We start from the raw sequence: 21,355 nt of genomic DNA on the forward strand, positions 1-21,355 counted from the left end.
AAGTTTCATTTGGGGAAGGGACAGTACAGTTTCCCCAGCCCAGGGCCAGGGAGAAAGAAACGGACTCAGGAAACAGAGTATTCATTTGCTCAGCCCAGAATGTGCAGGAAGAAGGAGAGCATTGGCTGAGCCAGGAAGGAGGAGGGATAAAATAAGTTAGTTCGAGCCTTCCCTTGTGCAGAATCTAGTCTGCGGTGAGCAGCTGTTGGATCCTTTTCCCTTCTCTGGCTGTTCTGTCAGTATTACAAGGCAGACTTTTAAATTTTATTTTATATTTTATTTTTTAATTTTTAAAATTATGTTTGGCTGTGAAAGTTCCCAGGCTAGGGATCTAACCCAAGCCACGGTAGTGATGACACCAAGTCCTTAACTACTAAGCCGCCAGGGAACTCCCAGACTTTAAAAAAATATATGAAGAAATAAGCAATGTGAAGACAATATCTTGTCCAAATGAGAATGGTACTGCATATACATGCTAATAGCATCATTGAATTTTGGCTCAGGGAAGGGCTAAGCACTCATTTTCTAGGCTGCCATGGCTTTTTCAATATTGTGCCCTCAGCTTTTAGAGCTTGGCACATGGTGGGCACCCAACAAGTATCTGATGAGTGAATGAAGGAAGGAAGGAATTCATCTAGTCCAAGCTCCTTCTTTTGCATCTGAAGAACCCAAGGTCCCTGCCTTGCTAGGTAATAGGTTCTTAACTTGCATTTCTAAATATAATGGAAGTACTTAGGCTCCTCAGTAAGGACTTCAGGCAACCAGGGTTGCTTACCAATGTCAGGACCAAGAGAAGGTCTCAGAAGGAGTTCTGATTACTGAAATTTAATGGAAAAGAAGGTGATTTGCATGCCCTAAACCTCGAAAATGGAAGTGAAATGTCCACACTTTAAATGAATGGGAGGAAAGCAAAGACCAAGTTGAGGCTGAATCAAAGGAAGGTTTTTCTGATCAGGACAGGGAAAAATCTGTGTTAGTGCAGATAAGAAGTCTGGGGAGTTCCCATCGTGGCTCAGTGGTTAATGAATCTGACTAGTATCTGTGAGGACGCAGTTTCAGTCCCTGGCCTCACTCAGTGGGTTAAGGGTCTGGCATTGCCATGAGCTGTGGTATAGGTTGCAGACATGGCTCGGATCCCACATTGCTGTGGCTGTGGCGTAGGCTGGCAGCTACAGCTCGAATTGGATCCCTAGCCTGGGAACCTCCATATGCCGTAGGTGTGGCCCTAAAAAGACAAAAGAAAAAGACAAAAAAAAAAAAGAAGTCTGAAAGTGCAAGAAAGACACTCTTTTTGGTATGACATGCCAAGGCAGAAAATTCATCTCTTATTAATCTGTGAAACACTATAAAGTAATCAGAGAGATTTTTCAGACTGCACATAAGGCACTATAAATGCTCTATGAATATTATTAGGGTTGGCTATTACTTTGAGTTCATTTGTCACTTAGCAGTGTTGGTTTATATAGGATTATTCTTACTCTGACAACTAATAATATTTCTATAGGGCTTTATAGTTTGCAAAACACTTCCCTGGACATTAAGTGGTTCAGTTTTTTTCAACAATCCCATGCTCAAGCCTTTGATATCTACTGCTGGGGAAAAGTGAAGCCCAGAAAGGTCATATGACTCCAAACCCAAATCCCCAATTCTCACTTCAGCAGGCTGCTTTGTTATAGATGCTTCCTAGCCCAGTATCAGTGGAACAGGTGTCAAGCCAGCAAGTCAGAGCTGGTTGTGTAGTCTGTACATCTCCTGGGATCTTAAAATGCAGGTCCTAATTCTGAGTCTGGGATTAAGCCTGAGGTCCAGCCTTTCTAATAAGCTCCCTGCTGGTGCTGATGCTGCTGGTGGTCCATGGAGCCAGAACACTTTTTTTTTTTTTGCTGTTTGTGAATCAGTTGTGCTCTCACCAATTGAATTTTCAGACTAAGAGAAAATGTACTTAGAGCTTTCGGCAGCTGATGTGTGTTCAGAGAGGTCCTGGAGCTGACAACTGACCTTCTCCTCCTGCTTGGCTAGAATGAAGAGGGCACAGCAAGAGCCAGACCCTATTGCTCAGGAGTCTAAATGTTTATCTAAGGAGTCTTTAGAAATTTCTGCCCAGATATCATTCAGGTTGGAATTCTGCTTTGACCAAAATATTATTTATTTTGCTGGAGGGCAGGGTAAGAGTGATAAAATCCTGGGCTGAATATGTCAAGATGACTGAGTGGTCTAAGGCACCAGATTCAAGCTTCTGTTTCGCACCCTTGTGGCTTCTAGTCTCCAAATAGAGGTACGAGTTCGAATCTCACTTCTGACTTATTCTCTCTCTCTTTTTTTTTTTGTCTTTTTACGGCCACACCCACAAAAAGGTTCCCAGGCTAGGGGTTGAATGGGAGCTGTAGCCACTGGCCTATGCCTCGGCCACAGCAATGCCAGATCCGAGCCACATCTGTGACCTATACCACAGCTCATGGCAATGCCAGATCCTTAACCCACTGAGCGAGGCCAGGGATCGAACCTGCATCCTCATGGATGCTAGTCAGATTCATTTCCACTGAGTCACAACAGGAACTCCTTATACATTCTTATCAGATGCAAACTATTACATATAGAATGGATAAACAGCAAGATCCTACTATATAGTACAGGGAACTATATTCAATATCCTGGGATATTGGATAACCATAATGGAAAAGAATATAAAAAAGAATGTTTATGGGAGTTCGCATTGTGGCACAGCAGAAACAGATCTGACTAAGAACCATGAAGTTGTGGGTTCGATCCCTGGCCTCGCTCAGTGGGCTAAGGATCCGGCATTGCCATGAGCTGTGGTATAGGTCACAGACGTGGCTCGGATCTGGCATTGCTGTGGCTCTGGCATAGCCCAGCAGCTATAGCTCCGATTTGACCCCTAGCCTGGGAACCTCCATATGCCAAGGGTGCTGCCCTAAAAAGACACACACACACACATACTCACACAAAACAGGCAGAAGCATTAGCCATCCTGGAAAGGTTTTCAGTGTCAAGGATGTGGGCAGAGTTTGGGGGGCTCACTGAAATAAGAAGACAGCCCAAGACAGTGATTCTCAGCCCGGCCAGGTAGCCATTAAAACCACTCAGGTGCATCAGAAAGTCCTATAGTGCACTCCAGCTGCACTGCAGGTATTTTCAGTTATTTGTCTGGGATGGGGCCTGGGTATCAGGATTTTTTTTAAGGCTTTGAATGGTTTGAATGTGCAGTCAAGGCTGAGAACTACTAGCCCAAGACAAAAATGTGGCAGATAGGACAAAAATGTCCCAGAATGGGAGATGGAGTGGAGAATTTTTATTTAGAGAATTCCCTTTATGGCTCAGCGGTAATAAGATCAGCTAGTATCCATGAGAACTCAGGTTCAGTCCCTGGCCTTGCTCAGTGGGTTAAAGGATCCAGGATTGCCATGAGCTGTGGTATAGGTCACAGACATGACTTGGATCTGGCGTTGCTGTGGCTCCATTTTGACCCATAGCCTGGAAACCTCCATGTGCTACAGGTGTGGCCCTAAAAAAGACCAAAAAAAAAAAAAGGTATTTTTGTCTAGATAGATAGACAGACAGATAGTAAGTTCTCATGATCTGCAGTGATGATATTCTTTAAAGTCCCTGTAAACACTGAATTAGCAAACACTGAACCTCTGCTGCAGGGGAAATACTAGGTTAGGTTTCTGCAAGCCTCACAACATTTTCATCACCCTATCAATACATAACTTTGTATTATGTGTGTTTAAAGTTGTCTTATTTAATACATATTGTTGATTATTAGCATTTGCATTCAAGGCCAGCGGCACTCTGACTCTTGCCTGAATGAAGCTTATCCACTACATGTATTTTCTCCCTAAGGCACACACAGCCTCTTGCACTGAGGAACACTAGCCAGCCCCTCAGCACTACTCTTGGGGGCCACTTTAAACAGTAAGTCACCAACAAAAAAACCAAAGTTAGGAAAACTTGGCTCTAAACAACCTTGGAAAGGGTGCTGGTTTACGTATGAGACTGGACTCGGGAAGACCAAGCACCGCCTACTCAACCGTAGCCAGGAACAAGTGTGTCAGGAACTCGTTTTTGGAGATTCTAGGGAGTCTAGAATTTTTTGCTCTGGTATCATTTGGCTTGGAATTCTGGTACCAAAATATCATTAATTTGACTGGAGGGCAGAGCAAGAGCAATAAAATCCTGGGTGCATGTCTATGAATGATGATGAAGATGTAGCAAGTGCTGATTTTTGGTTATAAATTTTTAGCTAATAGGTGAATTCGCAAATATGGAATCTGTGAATACAGAGGCTCAATGGTATATAATATAGGACAAAACACACACTGTACAGTTTATATGACAGTTAAAGGGCAGCCCAGAAGTAAATGAGCAAAGGGAGCCGACCTGCGGAACTAAGCTGGCTGGCTGAGGTCAGCCCAGCTCCAATCGCCCTACAGGCCATTTTGTTTGCAGCCAGGATCTTAGGGCTCCAGACAATCCTTAACATCTCATATCCAATAAGAAATGAATGCTGTTCAATTCCTGTCTTAAACTAGAACAGTCCTGGGGGCTGAATTATGCTAGGAAACCCATGCTTGCAGTGTCTCTGGAAGTCTTTTATTGTAGGACTGATTTATAATACCCAAGTAGATGAGTTGAAAGCAATTATATAAACGCTGTTTCTCTGGGGTAGAGAAGAACGGTACAGTTTAAATGAAAAATGCAGTGCCAAGTCAAAAATTCAAATCATTATGTGTAATTACAGACCACAGTAAATCAATTTTACAAACACAGTACCAATCTCACCATGTTCCAACACCCACAGGGTCAGGCTGTGACAGTTTAGAATTCGAGAAGAGGCCAAAGGTGAAGAGAAAGTGGGAATTGGGATATGCGAAGCCTCAATACCTTGTCTTGAATAACATGGTGATTCAACCAAATATAATTAAGCAACCAGGAGAGCCTAAACCATCCAATTTCTCTTAATTAACTCCCCCCCCCAAATAATCTAATTAGCAGTGTAAGTTCAAACTGTGGGTTTTTTGAATGGTCATTTATGTGTATTGTTACACTTGACACTGAGATTGAATGCTTAAATGAAAACAAGAACCAATTCCCTCATCAGTAAATTGCCCCACTAGCTGAAATGCTGAGAATCTCCAGTTCTCATTCTTCCACCAAGGAACTAAGTTAAGAATTAGTCAGGAGTGCATAATACATTTCCAATTATTTATAACCCTTCTCCTAACACTGGAAAGAAAAGAAAAAAGATTGTTGCTTAATCAAGGCCAAGTTCAGAGTTTCACGCTCTGAAATCCTGGCACCAGTCCCACATTTGGCTGGTGCTGAGTTGAGACTGTGATGGCAGTAGGATTTGGGCATCTTCTAATGATGTCGGTCCTTGCCTAATTAGTACCGTTTTCTTTAAGAGCCACCTTGCCCTCTTATCTGGGAGCCTTTTAAGCTCCAGCGAAGACTTTGCCTGTCGTTCAGCTCAACACAGGAGCTGGTACACAAGGTTCCAAAATATCCCTTGTAAGCCCCTTCTAAGTGATTGATTCCTTCTCCTCTGTCAAGATGTAACAGGAGGAATTCCCATAGTGGAGCAGCGGAAACAAATCCAACTAGGAACTATGAGGTTGTGGGTTCCATCCCTGACCTTACTAAGTGGGTTAAGGATCCGGCATTGCCATGAGTTGTGGTGTAGGACACAGATACGGCTTGGATCTGGCATTGCTGGGGCTGTGGTACAGGCCAGCAGCTGTAGTTCCGATTCGACCCCTAGCCTGGGAACCTCGATATGCCATGGGTATGGCCCTAAAAAGCAAAAAAAAAAAAAAAAGATGTAAATGATTTGTTCAGTGACTCTGGCGGTGGCCTTGGGACTGATGCTCTGATGGGGGCTGGGTTGCTCAGTCATGAAACCCTGGCTATTTGCAGTTCCAAACTTGGATTGCTTTGCTGGTACCTACACTCAGTCAGCAGCCCAGGAGTTTTAAACACAGGATGGATAGTGCAGTTTGTAAACCTAAGAAGCACTTCCTGGATAGACATGTGAGCTGAGGTCACAGCTGTTACTGTTTGAGAATTATCTTTTAAGAAAGGGATGGGGGAGATGTTTTGTCATCAAACATATATCTCTCTGAGTTTCTCCACTCTCTTCCTCACAGCAACTGGAGCATTTTTATGGACATATTGGAAAACGAAAACATAGATATCTGCTTCAAGTCACTCCTGGCCATTTGCTTGACTCAGTTATTTTCTTTACTTGGTGGCGTAAGCAAAATAATTCAAATTCTGCAGCTCTGTCTAAAATACTCTCCAAGTGGATAGAAATTCCAGGGACAGAACTAAGAGCTAAGAAACCTAAGGGTTAAGTACATATAGCTATAACTATAGATAGGAAAAGAAACAATGCAGAAGGTAACCTAATATGCAAGGACCTTAGAAATGGCTGGGTTGATCCCAGTCTCTCAAATTGGCTGAAACATCTGCTCTGTGGTGGGTGTCAGGTTACTTCCACAGTTGATGTCATTGGTTTTGATAGAAATGGAATGAGAGGATTTGGGCAGTTTCCTTTTAGGCCTGCTTGCTCTGAAGTTAAACTTGTGGGTAAGATTCTACTGATTTCTCTAAAATGTATATATTGGCTTCTTGTCTAACGTCTATCATACATAATGACAATGTAAAGTCAAACAGCTGTTATCAAAAATAGGTTTTCTACTGGATGACACCCACTTTTTGCCATTATAGAAACTGACAAAAGAGGACAAATGAAATGTACCCAAGATGAATGCAGCAATAAAAGTCTGCCAGAAACATTCTCATTTACTTCTTAAAAGCCCCAATGTTTAAGTGATCATGTGAAGGCAGTAACATACATCTCTGCTCTGCCCAAAGGCTGAGCTGTCTGTGGAGTAATAAGGGCTACACCAGTGACAAGGACTCACATCATGGAAAAGCCTCTCTGGGTGTTTTTCCTGTATCAGAATGCGTTGGCATCAATGCCATGTAAAAATAAGATTGAACGGGGGAAAAAGATTTAGCAGCGTGTATTTGATAACCTTGTTGGCATGTTCTTTGCAGCTTTGTCTTCTAGAGTCTCTGTTTTGTTCTGTTGCAGAGGCAAGTGTATACTTTCCCTGCAGAGTATACAGCTTCCTCCTTGGACTTGTAGGGAACACCTGGTCCATTCACCACATCTTTGCTGTGTAGCATGCTCTTTCTTCTTCTCCCGGAATGAGATGGGGTCCCAAGTTGTCTGGAGGAATCATCTTCTGGTGTCCAGATGTGAGCACTGGTTTTCCAAACTTTTAGACAAGAAGCAGAGTGTAAGCATGCAGAGTTGAGGCAGATAATCTTCCAGATTTGCTTTTAATCTATTCCCTGAAGCAATGAGGCCGAGCATGTTAATTTTAACCTTAGTAATTAATACTCCCCTTTCCCCCCCACCCCTGACACAAATCTGTTCTTGGCCATAAATGCGACTGGTGTTATTTTGTCTTTCTTTGCATGATGTCACTGATTGAATACTCTGGTTTGGCTTGGTTTTTTAAATGTATTCTTATAGTACTATTAATCTTTTCTTCCCCAAAGATTCCCACCACAGGGCCTCAGATTACTGGTTGTGGCACCACAAAACCAACTAAAGAAGAGGAACCCAGGGTCTAATGTCATTTCACCACTGAGCCTTGCTAAAATGTTAGCTTTTTTTTTTTTTTTTTTTAAAGCAAATGCCTAGCGTTATTCATACAAGTAGTGTTAGCAGAACTCTACTCTTTGAAAATGGAAAGCCTTTCAGAGGAGTTCCTTAGATGCTCTGAAATCAGTATTCTCAGAAGAAATTCTTGGGATGGTTCCTGAAAGATGCCTGTGTAAACAGGCCTCAACTTCGGGAATGAACAGAAACCCTCTCCCCAATAACTCTGAAACCATAGCCATAGATATTTTGTAGCTGGCAAGAGGTTGATCTTCTTCTCCTTTAAACTTGACAAATATCAAACCATACCCTGCAGAGAAACTTCAGAATTATATGTTGTGTGACCTCTCAAATTGATGTATTCAGCAAAGGTTCTACTGGTACTTGTGCATTTCTTTTGGAAGTAGGTCTAGAAGTATTGTTGAAATTCACCACCAGCAGCATGGAAGTAGAATACTGCTCATGCTTTGTCATAGCCAGTTGACACACACGTGTATCACTAGCGTATGGAATTGGCCAGGACCCCTTGATTCAGGAAACAAATTCTGCTATTTCAAAACAAATATGCAAATACTTGATTTCCTCATTCTCCTTTTCAAAATCCCTAAATTAGAATGAGTTGTTTTTGTAAAAGTTTAGTCCTACCAGCAGTTAGATTGAGTTCTGTCACCTGAGTACTTAGAATTTAAAAATTAATGTGCAAATCAAATCTATGTAGAATACCTAAATAATAAAAGCATGTCAATTAAAATAAAATTAAAAAATAAAAATGAACAAAGCCAAAGTTTTTCTTTGAGAAGGCCAGCTTCTTGGATTAGCAGTGGAGAGACTGGCTTAGGAAGAAAGAAGAGTGAAATTGCCAATAGCGTCTATGTGGCTGAACTCGGAAGGGCCTGATGAGGCCACAGGGCCCAACCTTTTGTTGAGAAGACAGGTTACTGAGTTTGATGAAAGAGGATGACTTAGGAGTGGAGCATACTTAATGCCCTCTTTCAGAAGGAAGGCAGCGTCAGCAGTCCAGATTCCAGACTCTAGGACAAAACACGAAGCCTGGAAATAGGTGGGAAAGTACAGTGGCAGCAGTGAGATGGTGGTGGTGGGCTGAATTCAAGGAGGTTGTACAATGGTGAAAGCTATGCAGAGGATTGAAGCATATAAATTCCCAAGGCCATCTGTGTGCCCTGGAACTTGACAAACATGGCAGAGAAGTGCAGGCATCTTTATCGGTTATTGAATTCAGGCCTCAGTTTTCAAAAGATTAAAAAAAACTATGGTCCCCACAAAACAATTAGGGTACTTCAAATATGATAATGGAAAAAAAAATGACAAAAAGAGGTATGAATTCAGCAAATATAAATGAATTTGTGTTTTATTCATTTTAATCCTCTTTCCATCTATATAAAAACCATTTATAGCACAGCCATTCATCTACTGCCCAGGCTTGGTGCATGTACGGATTCCTAGGAGCCTGAAGCTCACAACATAGGGATTATTGAATTATATTGCCTTTCAGGGCCTTCCAGCTCTGAAATGTTATTAGTCTATGCTCATAATAATAATTTTAAAGCATTACTTGCATCTAGTGTATAAATAATAGGGAGAAGGGAGGAGTATACAGTGTATCTTTGAAAGAGGTCCACTACAGATGGTTAGGATAAAGTTTTGGTAAGAGTTGAGCTTCAGTCAACTGGACTGTTCACTTATGGGAATCGCTTCTGTCCTCAACAGTGGGGTACAGGACTTAACCTGACAATGAACTGAGGAAATAGCTGGACCCATGTCCCAAACCTTCCTCTTTCCACAAACTCCATTATTGGCTGTATTAGAAGGCAGAAAAATAGGTGTACCTAATTTTCTCAAAAGAGTCTAGCTATGCCAAAAGGTCTTTTCCTGAATCTTATTTCAATAACTAAAAATCAAAGCAAAGGAAAGGGGCAAGAAATCTGATTTCCAGGTTTTCAAGAAAATACTTAAAAGAACAGAACCCAGAGCCAGGTATCATATTTTCCCCTTAAAAAAAAAAAAGTGTTGAAAGGAGTCTCATGAAAGATGCTTGGAGAGGAAAAAAATCATAAGGTTAAAAAATTTTTTAAAAGAAATCGTAAGGTTAAAGGAGGTCAGAGAAGTTGACTGGCCCTGAATGGTCTGACAGAGTTTATTGCCAGATTATAGCCCCTCTGTACTTGCACAATACAGCCCCGCTGCTGCAGCACAATTATTTTTAGCTGCTTTTCCCATATTCCAATAGACATACTCAATATTTATTATTTATTTCTAGTTCACTTGAATTTATAAATGTTCCCGAAATAGCAGAATTCTGTTGTCATAGGAATACGTACATCCGTGTAGACATCTATATGTGCCTCTACCTGAAATTTGCTGTAGAGATTCCTAAAAATATAAGCAATGTGGACTCTACATGGCATTAAATTGTAGCTCCAGTTCCTTCAAGGGCAAGTGTCACCGTTTCCGCACCCCTGCCCCGGACAATTTTTAGAATGATGACCCCCTCCCCCCAAAACATGCTGTCCCTCCACCCACAGTTATTATAAAGTCACAAATTCAGGACCTCGGTTCTGCTGGAACTTGTCAAGTTTGAATCTACAGTGAGATGTTTTTTTCAAGGTTTTCTTAATCCTATAGCCTTTGAAGATTACTCTGGGGCAGCTTCAGTCTGACCAGAATGTTCGTCAGCAGGGGAGAATGTTCAAAAGGTCTGTCTCTAGCTAGAGTGATTCTGGGGCAGCTAACCCATTGTGGAAAGCTCCTCAGAAATCCGCTGGCACTGCTCACCCCTCCCTTCTTGTGGGGAAAGGAATTTTATTTATTTTTGCCTGAATATCCATTCTTCCTCTATGAGATGAGTTCTTTCAGTCAACAGGAGAATGGAGGGAGTTCCCATTGTGGCTCAGCTGATTAAGAACCTGATGAGTATCCATAAGGATGTAGATTCAATCCCTGGCCTCGCTCAGTGGGTTAAGGATCCGGTGAGCTGTGAGCTGCAGTATAGGTCACAGATGCCTCTCAGATATAGTGTTGCTGTGGCTGGGCAGCTGCAGCTCGCATTTGACTCCTAGCCTAGGAATCTCCATATGCCGCAGGTGCAGCCATTTAAAAAAAAAAAAAAAAGGAAGGAAGGAAAGAAAGAAAGAAAAAAAAAGAAAGAAAGAAAATGGAGCCATGGGACAGCCATCAAATCCTCTGCCCTGGGCCACCTCATTCATTCCACCACTGGGCAGCCTGTTTTCTCCCATGCTTTCTTCCATGGTGTTTGTTATTTACTCTGGCACTTTATGCCAAACAAAGCACTTTAGCACTCGCAGTTAACACTGAATTTGGCTCTGTGATCACTCTCACCTCCACCTGAAGATTTGTCTTCACCCTAGAGTGGCACTGAGGGCAGGTCACCTGTCCCTGCTTCAGTGTCCTTCCCATGAGAAGGTGAGCTTGGATTGCCTTGGGGCCTCAGTTCCCTTTGGAGGAGTGAGGCATTTGCCCAGCACAGCTGGGCTTTGATGTAGGTGTGGTGTCCTGCCTGGCTGACATCCACAGCCGTCTCTGCAAACCAGAAGCTTAGCGAGAGGTGTTTTGCTTGGTTGCTACAGCAGGTTTGTTCCTGAGGGGGCGTTTCTGAGTCTGGTGCCAGCTGTAGGAGTCTTTATGATACAGATGGGGTGGGCCCTTTGGTAGAAAGTCACTGGGAAAAGGCCCAGGGACCTCAGGTATCATCAATTTCTATTAGAGGCAGAGACCAAGTTTGTGCCATATCCCCTGTGATTTCAGTCAAGCTCAGGAATATATGAAGAAATGGGTGTCGATTTCTATGAACAAATCCCTATAAGTCCTGTCAAGTTAGGTAAACATTTAATGGATTCCTTGAACACTGACAGCTTCCCCCAAAGATGCCCATCAGTGGGGAGGTAGCATGGATTTTAAGAAAACTTTAGGTGGAAGGAAGCAAATTGGCTTCATCTAATAACAGAATTCGGCGGCTGCCTATGTGTGGTATTGTGGTTTGCATCCAAAGACAAGGAACTCTTTTAGCAGTGTTACCACTCATGGTTATGGATTCAGTTATCGCCTCTAACCAGGCGGGATACAAAGGGTTCCACCAGCTCTGAGCTGTGTGTCTTTCTTTGACAAGGCCTGGTTTTATGGTTTTGGGCTCATTCTAATCCTGGCTGTGAAAAGGAGCCCCCATTTCCACTCTGGGCACACCTGGCTGGCCCCCATTCAGAGCATCCGTCAGATATTCTGAAATGGCTGCCGAGGTACCAGAAAGCAAAGACGTCTGAGCTAGACTGTCCCACTACTCAGACAGCCCTCAACAAATCTGCCCGATTTTATATAAATACTTAGGCTTGAAGTGAATTTTCTGGATGTCTGGCTTTTCTTCCTATTGGCTTCTCTCTTCATTTTTGCTGCTGCTTTTTGTTTTTATTTTTTCTTTTTCTGCTTTTTTTCCCCTTTTTTTCTCTTGCTAATTCTGATCCAACCAGGTAGCAATACATTTTCCAGGGAACCTTTATAAATAGTTTCTTTCTCAGTCTATTTAGTAGAAATGCAAGCTATTGCAGCCTGTTAAGATCAAAAGATTTTTTTAAACAACATTCCCTTTGCGTATTTTGAAGTTAGATGATAATTCCTTGCTGTTAATGGAATCTACCCAAATTAGAAATTCCTCAGGTGACAGATAACTAAATTCGGCAGCTCTCTCCCCCCCCCCCCCTTTTTTTTGGTTAGTGTAGAAGTGTCTGGCCCTTCTGAATGTCCCTCTTTCACACACAGGCTGCCCTTCTGGCCACGTAGAGCCAGGCAGAAACACTGACAACAGAGTCGTGAGCCCCATTGCTCTTGGGGCCTGGTTAATGCCCGCTGACCATGAGCGGGCTGCCCTTACCACCACTGGCCCCAGCACACTTTTTGCAAACAGCCTTTTGGGTCTGGTCTTTATCTTTTTGAGTGGGGGCAAGGGAGTCTGCTGTTCAGGTCTTTATGTGGGTGCCATCTCACCTGAAATGCAGTTTAATAAAAAGCAGAACTTCTTACTTTGGGAGATGAGGTCTGCTGACTGAAAAACACAGAAAGAGTAACATCAGCAAAGCAGTGCTGCCACATCTTGGGAGAGCAGATACCTTACTGGAGGAGATGAGCCTGAGATGGAACTTGATGGCTGCCCTAAAAAAATGTTTTAAAATGCATGCTGCTCAATTCCATGCTAGTACTGCAGCAGTCAAAATAAACTGGACCTGTCAGGAACCAGTGCCGAGAGAAAGTTATGAATAGACTTATTTTGTAAAGTTGTCACCTGACACACCCAGAAAAACCAACCACGGGTAATGCGTCTCCCTCGGCGTTGATTTTGGTTAAATCCCTCCCTTGAGTGACCTCAATTTAATTTGGCGAGGTATGTGAGTTCTGTTGCTTTTTCCTAGTTTTCTGGAAAAGAAATTAAAAATGGGGGCTACACAGATGTTGCCCACTGTGCGGAAGGGCTGAACATGCTGGTAAAAACCATTCCCAGCCTGCTGAGAGCACCCCCACTGGCTTCTGAATGAAAGCCTTGTTACCTGGAAGTGTTTGCAATAGAGAGTTTGGCATTAACCTGTGAAGCCAAGGGGAAGAATCGGCCCATTCACACACAGCTGCTGGGGCCCAGCCAGTGAGGTCCGTGCTAGTGCCCGGCTCCTCACCAAGCCTGCACCCCCTTCAGAAGTGATGAGTCTCCCAATTCCTGGCTGGAAGGACTAGTCCACGTCTTCTAGTTCAACCCCACAAAGATCCCCAACTAGGACCATCCTGCCTGCCCTTCCAGAAGTCCCCCCAATGACATGGGTAATGTCGGGTTTTATGTGTTTCCAAAAAAATATATGTATTTGTCCAGGACAATTTTTTTCAGTCTTGGCAGATGGCCACATTGCCAGGCTGCCAAGCCTCATCTGCTTTATAAGCCGACTGCCACGAATCCTGATTTCTAGAGTTAGAAGAAATACACCTAGATCCCGACCCACAAAGACGGTGTGTACTCTGTAGGTGCAGCCTCCTGGGAGAAAGCCAGCCCACCCAGGGGTACAGCCAGCATCTTTTTTAACCACCCCGAAGGGAAGGGCCACACTGTGCCCACTGCTGGGGTGGTAGGTCAGTCAGCGCCATCTCTCAGGGTTAAGAGGTACTGTGCGTTCTTCTGTGGCCTAGGCGAAAGGGGGGGGAATAACCTATTTCATTTTATTTTTTTTTTCCAGTTCTCTCAGGCCAGGCACACCACAGCCCTTTGAAACGATCTGTGTCCCTTACCCCACCCATGAATGTGCCAAACCAGCCTCTAGGACATGGATGGATGTCTCATGAGGACTTACGAGCTAGAGGACCCCAGTGCCTCCCATCCGATCATGCCCCCCTGTCTCCACAAAGCAGTGTAGCCTCTTCAGGAAGTGGTGGGAGTGAACACTTAGAAGATCAGACCACTGCTCGTAACACATTCCAAGAAGAAGGTAGTGGTATGAAAGGTGAGTGACTAAACGAGAAACCACTGGCAACCAGAGCCCACCCCTTTATCGGGAGTTAGAGGGTAAACAGAGAGGTAGTTAGGAGGAGGAAGGAGACCACCCCTCCCTGGGCTGAGGGCTTGGACTCCTCCCCTACTGAGCTCCAAGAGTCCCCTTCCAGAGCTGCTGTGGCCAAAACCTAGGAAGAGCAAGAGAGGTCAACGCCCTTTTTCTTTTTGCTTCTTCTCTCTCTCTCTCTTTTTTTTTTTTTTTCCTGAATACAGTGACTTGCAGACAATTAAATGAGTCACAGCCAATGGTGATAACCGTCCCCTGTTTGCACGTAGGATCCTGGAGCCAGCCTCTTCTGTCTCACTGCTTTGGCCGGGGAATCGTCAATAATTTAGCAAAACAAACCACAGGATCTTTTTTAAAACATCCCTATTAGTGTAGAATCATAGTCATGCTTCCTCTCTCTCTCCCTTTTCTTTTGATATCCAGGGAAACCTGCAAACCCTTTTCTCTGCATCTGTTTAAGGGACATGAAAAAATACCACTGAGACTCCCTGGCAGTGTTTAAAGCCTGATAACAGATTTGCATACAGGTGATAAAGCCCTTTTGTGCAGCATAAATAAATGTTCCTACATTGCCCTGAAAATCTCTCCGCTTCTAAAGATACTTATCGGGAGATAGAGATTTCCAAATTGCCCAGGATAGGTTCAAAGAGGAAACCTTGCATTCTGTATTTTTAGACGCAAGTTGTTCAAGGGCTGGGAAGGCCTTAGGGAAAGATGCTCATCAGAGACACACTAATAACAATTTTAAATGGAGAAACGAGCTAGTCATGCTCCTGGGACCAGGATGCTAAGGGGAGTCTCTGAGAGCACCCTTGTTGCTGACATGAATAGTCCTGAGGTGGTGCTGTTTCTTTCCCTTGAGAAGGATTAGTGTTGACATAGGAGGCTCTGAGCTGAGTCCCCTCCCCCCCACAGAAGCACGGCACAGACAGGTGCCCGCCACCACCCCGGCGCCGGTTGTAAGTGAGCGCCAGGCTGAGAAATGGAGCCTGTCAACCAGGGGGAATGAAGCAGATGTGAAGCCACGTTCCTGGAACCTCCCTCCCCCTCAGCTGCTCAGGGCAGCATTCCCCATCCCACAGCAGTCCACCGTGGACGATGGTGCTGGGTGCCCCAGCGAGCAGGACACGTCTGGATGTTTTCATCTGGTGACACAAATGGGCTGTTAAAGGTGTTGAACAGGCAGCCAAAACAATGGCTCCTTTTGGCACCAAGGGGATGTGTGTCCTCTTTTCTTTCTCTTTCGCAGTTTCTGGGAGAATGTGTCATAAGTTTGGAGACCTACCAAAACCCATTTTTGAGTTGATGCTGCCTGGTTGTGTGCTCAAGCAGCTGAGCCCCAGGCAGTGGGGAGCTGTGGAGATTTGGCCATGCTCTCAGTTAGCCTGGCTGGCAGCAGTCAGCGGGGCATCCGAGTACCTGAGACGGACCAGCTTCCTCCGAGCAAGCGGAGTGGAGCGTGTGGACTGATGGTTCCCAAGAAAGCGTCTGTGCAGTTCTAATAATCAGTAACCATGGGAAGGAGGCCCGGCCTTTGTGTTGAAGGGCATGGAGGGTCCTGCTGAAAGGCTATTCTCCAGCACACAGGCCTCGCCCAGAGGAATGCGGGGTCCACTGTCAGTCTATGGGAGCTTGGTTATCTTTTCTCCTTTTTCCTTTGACTTTCTTTCCTTTGGTTTTTTGTTTGTTTGTTTGTTCCAAAGCCTTCTGTCTACCTTAGACATTCTTCCAAAGCAGGTAAAGGTGTGCTCACTGTGTGCTGGCCTTTTGAGGTGAGAAGTAATTAATGAGAGCAGGATTTTAAAGAGAAATGAATGAGAGAAAAATGGAATAAATGCCCTATCCCTGTTTTAGGAGAAAAGCCAAAATATTCCAAAGTTGGAGGTAGTCCATGCATCAGTTTCTTTGATTCCTTCCTTTAAAATGAATGAGAATTGTCCCCTCAGAAAGGTTCTTAAGTGATGCAGGCACGATCTTATGCCCAGCACTTTCTTTGTAGGCCTAAGGCATGTGGTCAGCAAACTGGTGACAGGACTAAAGAGAGGATCCTTTTGCTGACCTCTTGAACTGTCCTTCTCCCAAAGAATTGCAGTAGGATTCAGAGTATAAAATCCCTAGCAAATTAAACGGCAGATCCTATCTGGAGCAAAGACCGAGGTATACAATGCAGGGCTCTATGTGGGAAAAGTATATTTGGAGTTCTGCTGACAGGTCAAGTAATAGAAATATCCACACCTCAAAACAGCAGCATTCAAAGCATCAGGGACCAGTGTTTGCTCAACATGAATGCCCCTCCCCCACCGCACTGGGCCGTCTTTGCTCAGGCCACCCCTGCTGCTGTCACACACTGCTCAGGATGGCTCCCAGGAGGGCACAGAAGAAGCAGCCCTTCATCAGCCTATCCCGAGAGTGTATCACTCAATCTCCCACCCCCGACCAAGAGAAGATGCCGGTTTAAATTTCCAAATGAATTCTTTTTTTTCTGAGAAGTGAAATCTGAAATCAAATGAAGTGCCTTTAAAGAGAGCCAGCACTTCCTCTTGGATCCACGTCTCTTCCTTTCTGCAGCCCAGCCTCTGGCAGGAGCATCGGCCTTTTAAAGCTGGCGTCCACCTCAGACGCCATCATCCAACTGCTGCTTTCCTAATTTTCAGACTCCCAGTTTCTGAGAACAACAAGGAATCTGTAGTAGAGTTTGGAGGTGTTCCAAACCTCCAGGGGATGCCTGTCAGCCCTCGCCCCACACCTTGGGAAAGGAACCCAAAGTTCCCATAATTGAGCTTAATTTAGTGTGAATCCATCTTTCTTGCCAGCAGCGGCGCATACCTTGCAGAAGCCCTGTGTCCTTCCCCGCCTGCCTTTTCATCCAGACCCACTAGCCAGCTTCGGCTCCACATTATCCCCCAGGAATGTGCCTCTTGGGTCAAGAGTGTGAAGTAAAGCTCACAGCCCAGCATTCTCGATCTTTTTATTTTTCACAAACATCAATCTCTCCCTCTTTTTGTCTTGGTGTCATCTATTCCCTGCCAGGGATTTTCACAAAGTTCTCTCCCAAGTGGACCGACCGCTCCTGCCCTCAGAGGATCAACATCATCCGCTTGCTTTGCTTTGTTTTTCCTTTTATAGTAAACACCCATCCTGAAGGTTTAAATCAGCCCCGAAGCGCAGATTTGATCTCCCTGGTGGTAGGGATCTGACTATTATCTCAGGCTCAGGGAAAAATGAGATCAGCACCTCAACGAGAAATTAATGAACAGAAGTGGAATGTTGCAGCCAGGTCCGACCATATAGCACAGGAAGCTCTACTCAACACACTCAGTATTTTGAGCTATTCTCAGTATTTTATAATAACCTATAAGGGAAAAGAATCTGAAAAAGGATAGATAGATAGATAGATAATCTGAATCACTGTGCTGTACACCTGAAATAAACACAACATTGTAAATCAAGTGTACTTCAATTTTAAAAAATCAATGTTAAAAAAAGAAATGCAACATTGAATGGGAATATGGATGTTTCTTCTTGAACATGCCCTGTGGAGGCTACTGGTTACACATGTTTGGTCTTAATATGCTGATTGTGGTTTCTAAATTCAGTTGTCCTTGTTCTTTGCAAAAGCTTCCCTGTGATTTATCCCAGTGGAAAGATTTGCTATTGCCCCTCAGTTATATCCTTCTCTCCCTCTGTATCATGGGAGTGGAACGTGTTCTTGTATCTTCTTCTCTCAGTCAGAGCCTTTAGGTGGCCAAAAGGGCCTACAAGTCCTTAAACAGAAAAGAAAGTAGAGAAGAGAATTTGGTTGGTGGAAGAAGTACATTTGCCCCTCATGTTAGTATCAAGTCCTCAGAAATTTTGTATAAACCCAACGCCTAAAAACTTAGCAGAAGGCCAGGGCTGTTGAATGATGTGGTTTCATTCTATGGGAAGAGAGACAAAGGAGGAAAGACTGAATAACTGGTTTCATGTTTGTCCTTATCAAGTCAGCTGACTTCCTTGAACACCTTCTAAGAGAGGCTTTGGCCGTGTTAGTGGGCAGACAGAGGTGAAGGAGGTGATCCCTGCCTCAAGGGACTCCCTGTCTCATGAGCAGCAGGCAGGGACTGGATGCAAACACACAGCTGTGAAAATATCTTGTCTTGGAGACTTGCCCTAGGTGGAGGCAGGCACCAAGGAGGGCCCTAATTCAAAGGGATGGGGGAGGGGGGGAGTCAAGGAAAGTTCCTGAAGGGGAGAGGCCGGGAGCATCAACTCGGAGCATGATTTCAGGTTAGCCAAATATAGCAAGTGAAGCATTCTATGCAGAGGGGATGGTATGCATGAAAACATGGGACAACTTGGCCAAGTGCCTCTTGTGGATTGAATGTTAAGGGCACATGGGAACAAAGTCTGGAGAGGGAAAAGCAAGACTCCAGGCTTTGCCAAAGATTGGAGCTCTTATCCTGACATTGAAGGAATTTAGCAGCAGAACGGCCTGCTTAGATTTGCACATTAGAAATAGGACCTGAGCTGAAGTGTGGGAGACACATCATAGTAGAAGAGGGGCAGAGGATTCTGGGTTTGGAGGCCAGCTGAGGGGTGGGGGATGTTTCAGTAACTGAGTAGGAAAATGAAGATGGACCAAGCCAAGCAAAGGAGACAAAGGAGTGAGTTTGTGGGGTCCTCATAAAATAGGCGTGAGAGGGGTCTGAATTGATCATGCACAGAATGAATGTTGATGGGGGGGAGCAGGAAGATTTGGGCGATGCTCAGGTTTTTGCCTGGGATAGCTGGGTAATCCATGGTGTCATCAAGAGCAAAGAGTAAACAAGAAAAGAAACAGATGGAGGTGGGGGGACAGCGTGGGGCAGGCTGAGTGTGGGCACCTGTAGAAGATTCCAGTGGAGGTGTGCCAGCCTGGACCACAGTGTACTGTGCTCTCCCCTGGCCCTGCCTCCCTGAAAACCCTGGTCCCCTCCTCACCTGCACAGCCTAAGCATTCTGCCCACCTGTGGTAAAGCTCATGCAGGGTTCACTAGGCTTTTGGCTAGTAAAGCCCATAGATTTGGGCTCCTAAGCAGGAGAGGCCCTATGACTTTCTTGTTACAGTTGTCAGGGTGAGAGGGGTAGAGATGAGGGGGCTGTTTCTCCTGATACAAGCTTCAGCCTCACTAGTACAAATTAACATTGACTGGTATACTTATGAGGTATGGCATTATGTTAGTACAAAAACATCGGGGAAACTGAAATGTATATTATTTGTACCTAGACAAGATCAAGGTTAAAAAAGGCAACTTCGGCCCCAGTAACTTTGATGCAAACATAGCAATTAAGGGTGACTGAAGATAGGCTTAGTTTTTCTTTTTTTTCTACTATTTTTTTCTTTTTAAAATTTTTAAATTATAGTTGATTTGCAATGTTCTGTCAATTTCTGCTGTACAGTAAAGTGACCCAGTTATACATACATATAAATATATATATATATATATATATACATACACATATATACATATACACACACACCCTCTTTTTCTTGTATTATCTTCCATCATGTTCCATCACAAGTGATTGGATATAGTTCCCTGTGCTAAACAGCAGGACTTCAGTTTTTCTTTCCTAAAGAATCCTTCCTCGATGAAACTTGTGTAAGCTTTTTTTCTCTATAGCAAAGGAAATATATTGCCTGTTCTGAAATAGTTGGTTTGGGGTTTTGAGTTGCTTTTGAAATGTAGGCCTTTGAGCTTCTGCCTGTCTTAGAATGATATTAGAAAAAATATGTATATTGAGAAGTGTGATTTTTGTAAGACAAAGAAACCCATTGGAAACCGTTGTAGGAAAGGTCACGAGTACAGCATTTCTGAGGGTCACGAAGGTGTGAGTGATGGAGTGGGAGTGACACAGCCCCAAGTGTGGCTGGGACACTTTTCAGCACGACTGCCATGGGAACAAGTTACTATTTTCTGAATGCTGACTTTCTAGATGCTGTCTCAAATTCATCTAACTTAAAGGCCAGGATTTAGCAAATTTACTTCACTTTATTTATTCCCAAATGCCAACATAAGACCTGTGTGGTTAAGTCCTAATGGGCTCAGACATATGCTACCTCTTCTCAGAAAGACTGAGAAGCCCTGATGTCTTTGAAAAGCAAGACCACAAGATTCCCCCCCAGTTCTCAAGGTCATGACCCTTATAGCCACCATTCCTTACCAAGCTTGTGTCTCTAGCTCAAGTGCCTTTAAGGACAGCCTTCAAGGTAGAACGCAGCCACTGCTGAAGAGTCAAAGTAGGCTAAGAGCAGAACACCACTTACAAATGTCATAGCCAAGGGAAACTGCGAGAAACTTAGTCCCTCTGTTTGTATCACATCTTTCTAAGTGGGTATTTTACCCAACCTCAGCTATCTCTGTGCCTTCTGACACCCACACATGCTCCCCACAAGCGTGGATGCCAGAGGCCACCATGGCCACATCCCAGGATGGTGGCAAAACTCTCAGCTCCACTGGGACCCGAGACCAATGCACCTTTCTTCTTCTGCTCAGAGGCTGGAATGGAATTGGGCTGTTCTTCCCGCTCTGGCCAAAAATAAAGGCAGGCTTCAGTAATCTTGATGGTGCTGCTAGACTTCTGTCCTTCATTTTTGAAAGTCTTGTTTTCCCTCTTGCTTCAACGCTGAAGAGTTAGTCCCTCCTCCCTCCTCACGTGGCTCTTCTCTCCCTCAAAGACCACAGGTGTGGTCGTGTCTTAGACACAGAGAAAGAGACAGGGAGGGATCTGTCTGAGGCTAGCCTGGCTCTCTCTGGCCAATGGGAGTTACTCTTTCATTTGCAGGTACCAAGACCACCACAGTGAAGCTTCTTGGAGAAAGTGAGGCTGTTTGTGGTTCTCCCTGCCCTTTACATCACTCCCCATATTGGGCCCTTCTGCAGCATCAGTGCCATCTTTCTCTTCTGCAAGGCCTCCTTGTTTGAGGGGCAGGTGCTGCAGGGTCTGTTGACCTGAATGGTATTGGTAGACATTCCAGCAACAGGTATTAGAGCAAAGCAGCCCAAGTTCTAATTGGAGCCCAACTGTGTGTGAGCTCTTGTATATACCACAAAGCCTCTCCATGGCTGATTCATCCCAA

General features: G+C 44.3%; 1 protein-coding gene across 3 annotated transcripts in view; it reads left to right on the forward strand.

Annotated features, from left to right (window-relative positions):
• Window positions 1-21,355, forward strand: part of SAMD4A (sterile alpha motif domain containing 4A) — a 222,896-nt gene that overhangs the window by 155,400 nt on the left and 46,141 nt on the right. For 2 of the 3 annotated variants that reach the window (XM_047767380.1, XM_047767381.1), the window contains exon 4: window positions 13,936-14,199. The exons of the other annotated variant lie outside the window; for it this stretch is intronic. In XM_047767380.1, coding sequence (XP_047623336.1) covers window positions 13,936-14,199 — 264 coding nt within the window. The remainder of the gene's footprint in view (window positions 1-13,935; window positions 14,200-21,355) is intronic. 3 annotated transcript variants of the gene reach the window in all.

This window comes from Phacochoerus africanus, chromosome 2 (genome assembly GCF_016906955.1).
Source record: "Phacochoerus africanus isolate WHEZ1 chromosome 2, ROS_Pafr_v1, whole genome shotgun sequence".
Lineage (NCBI taxonomy): Eukaryota > Metazoa > Chordata > Mammalia > Artiodactyla > Suidae > Phacochoerus > Phacochoerus africanus.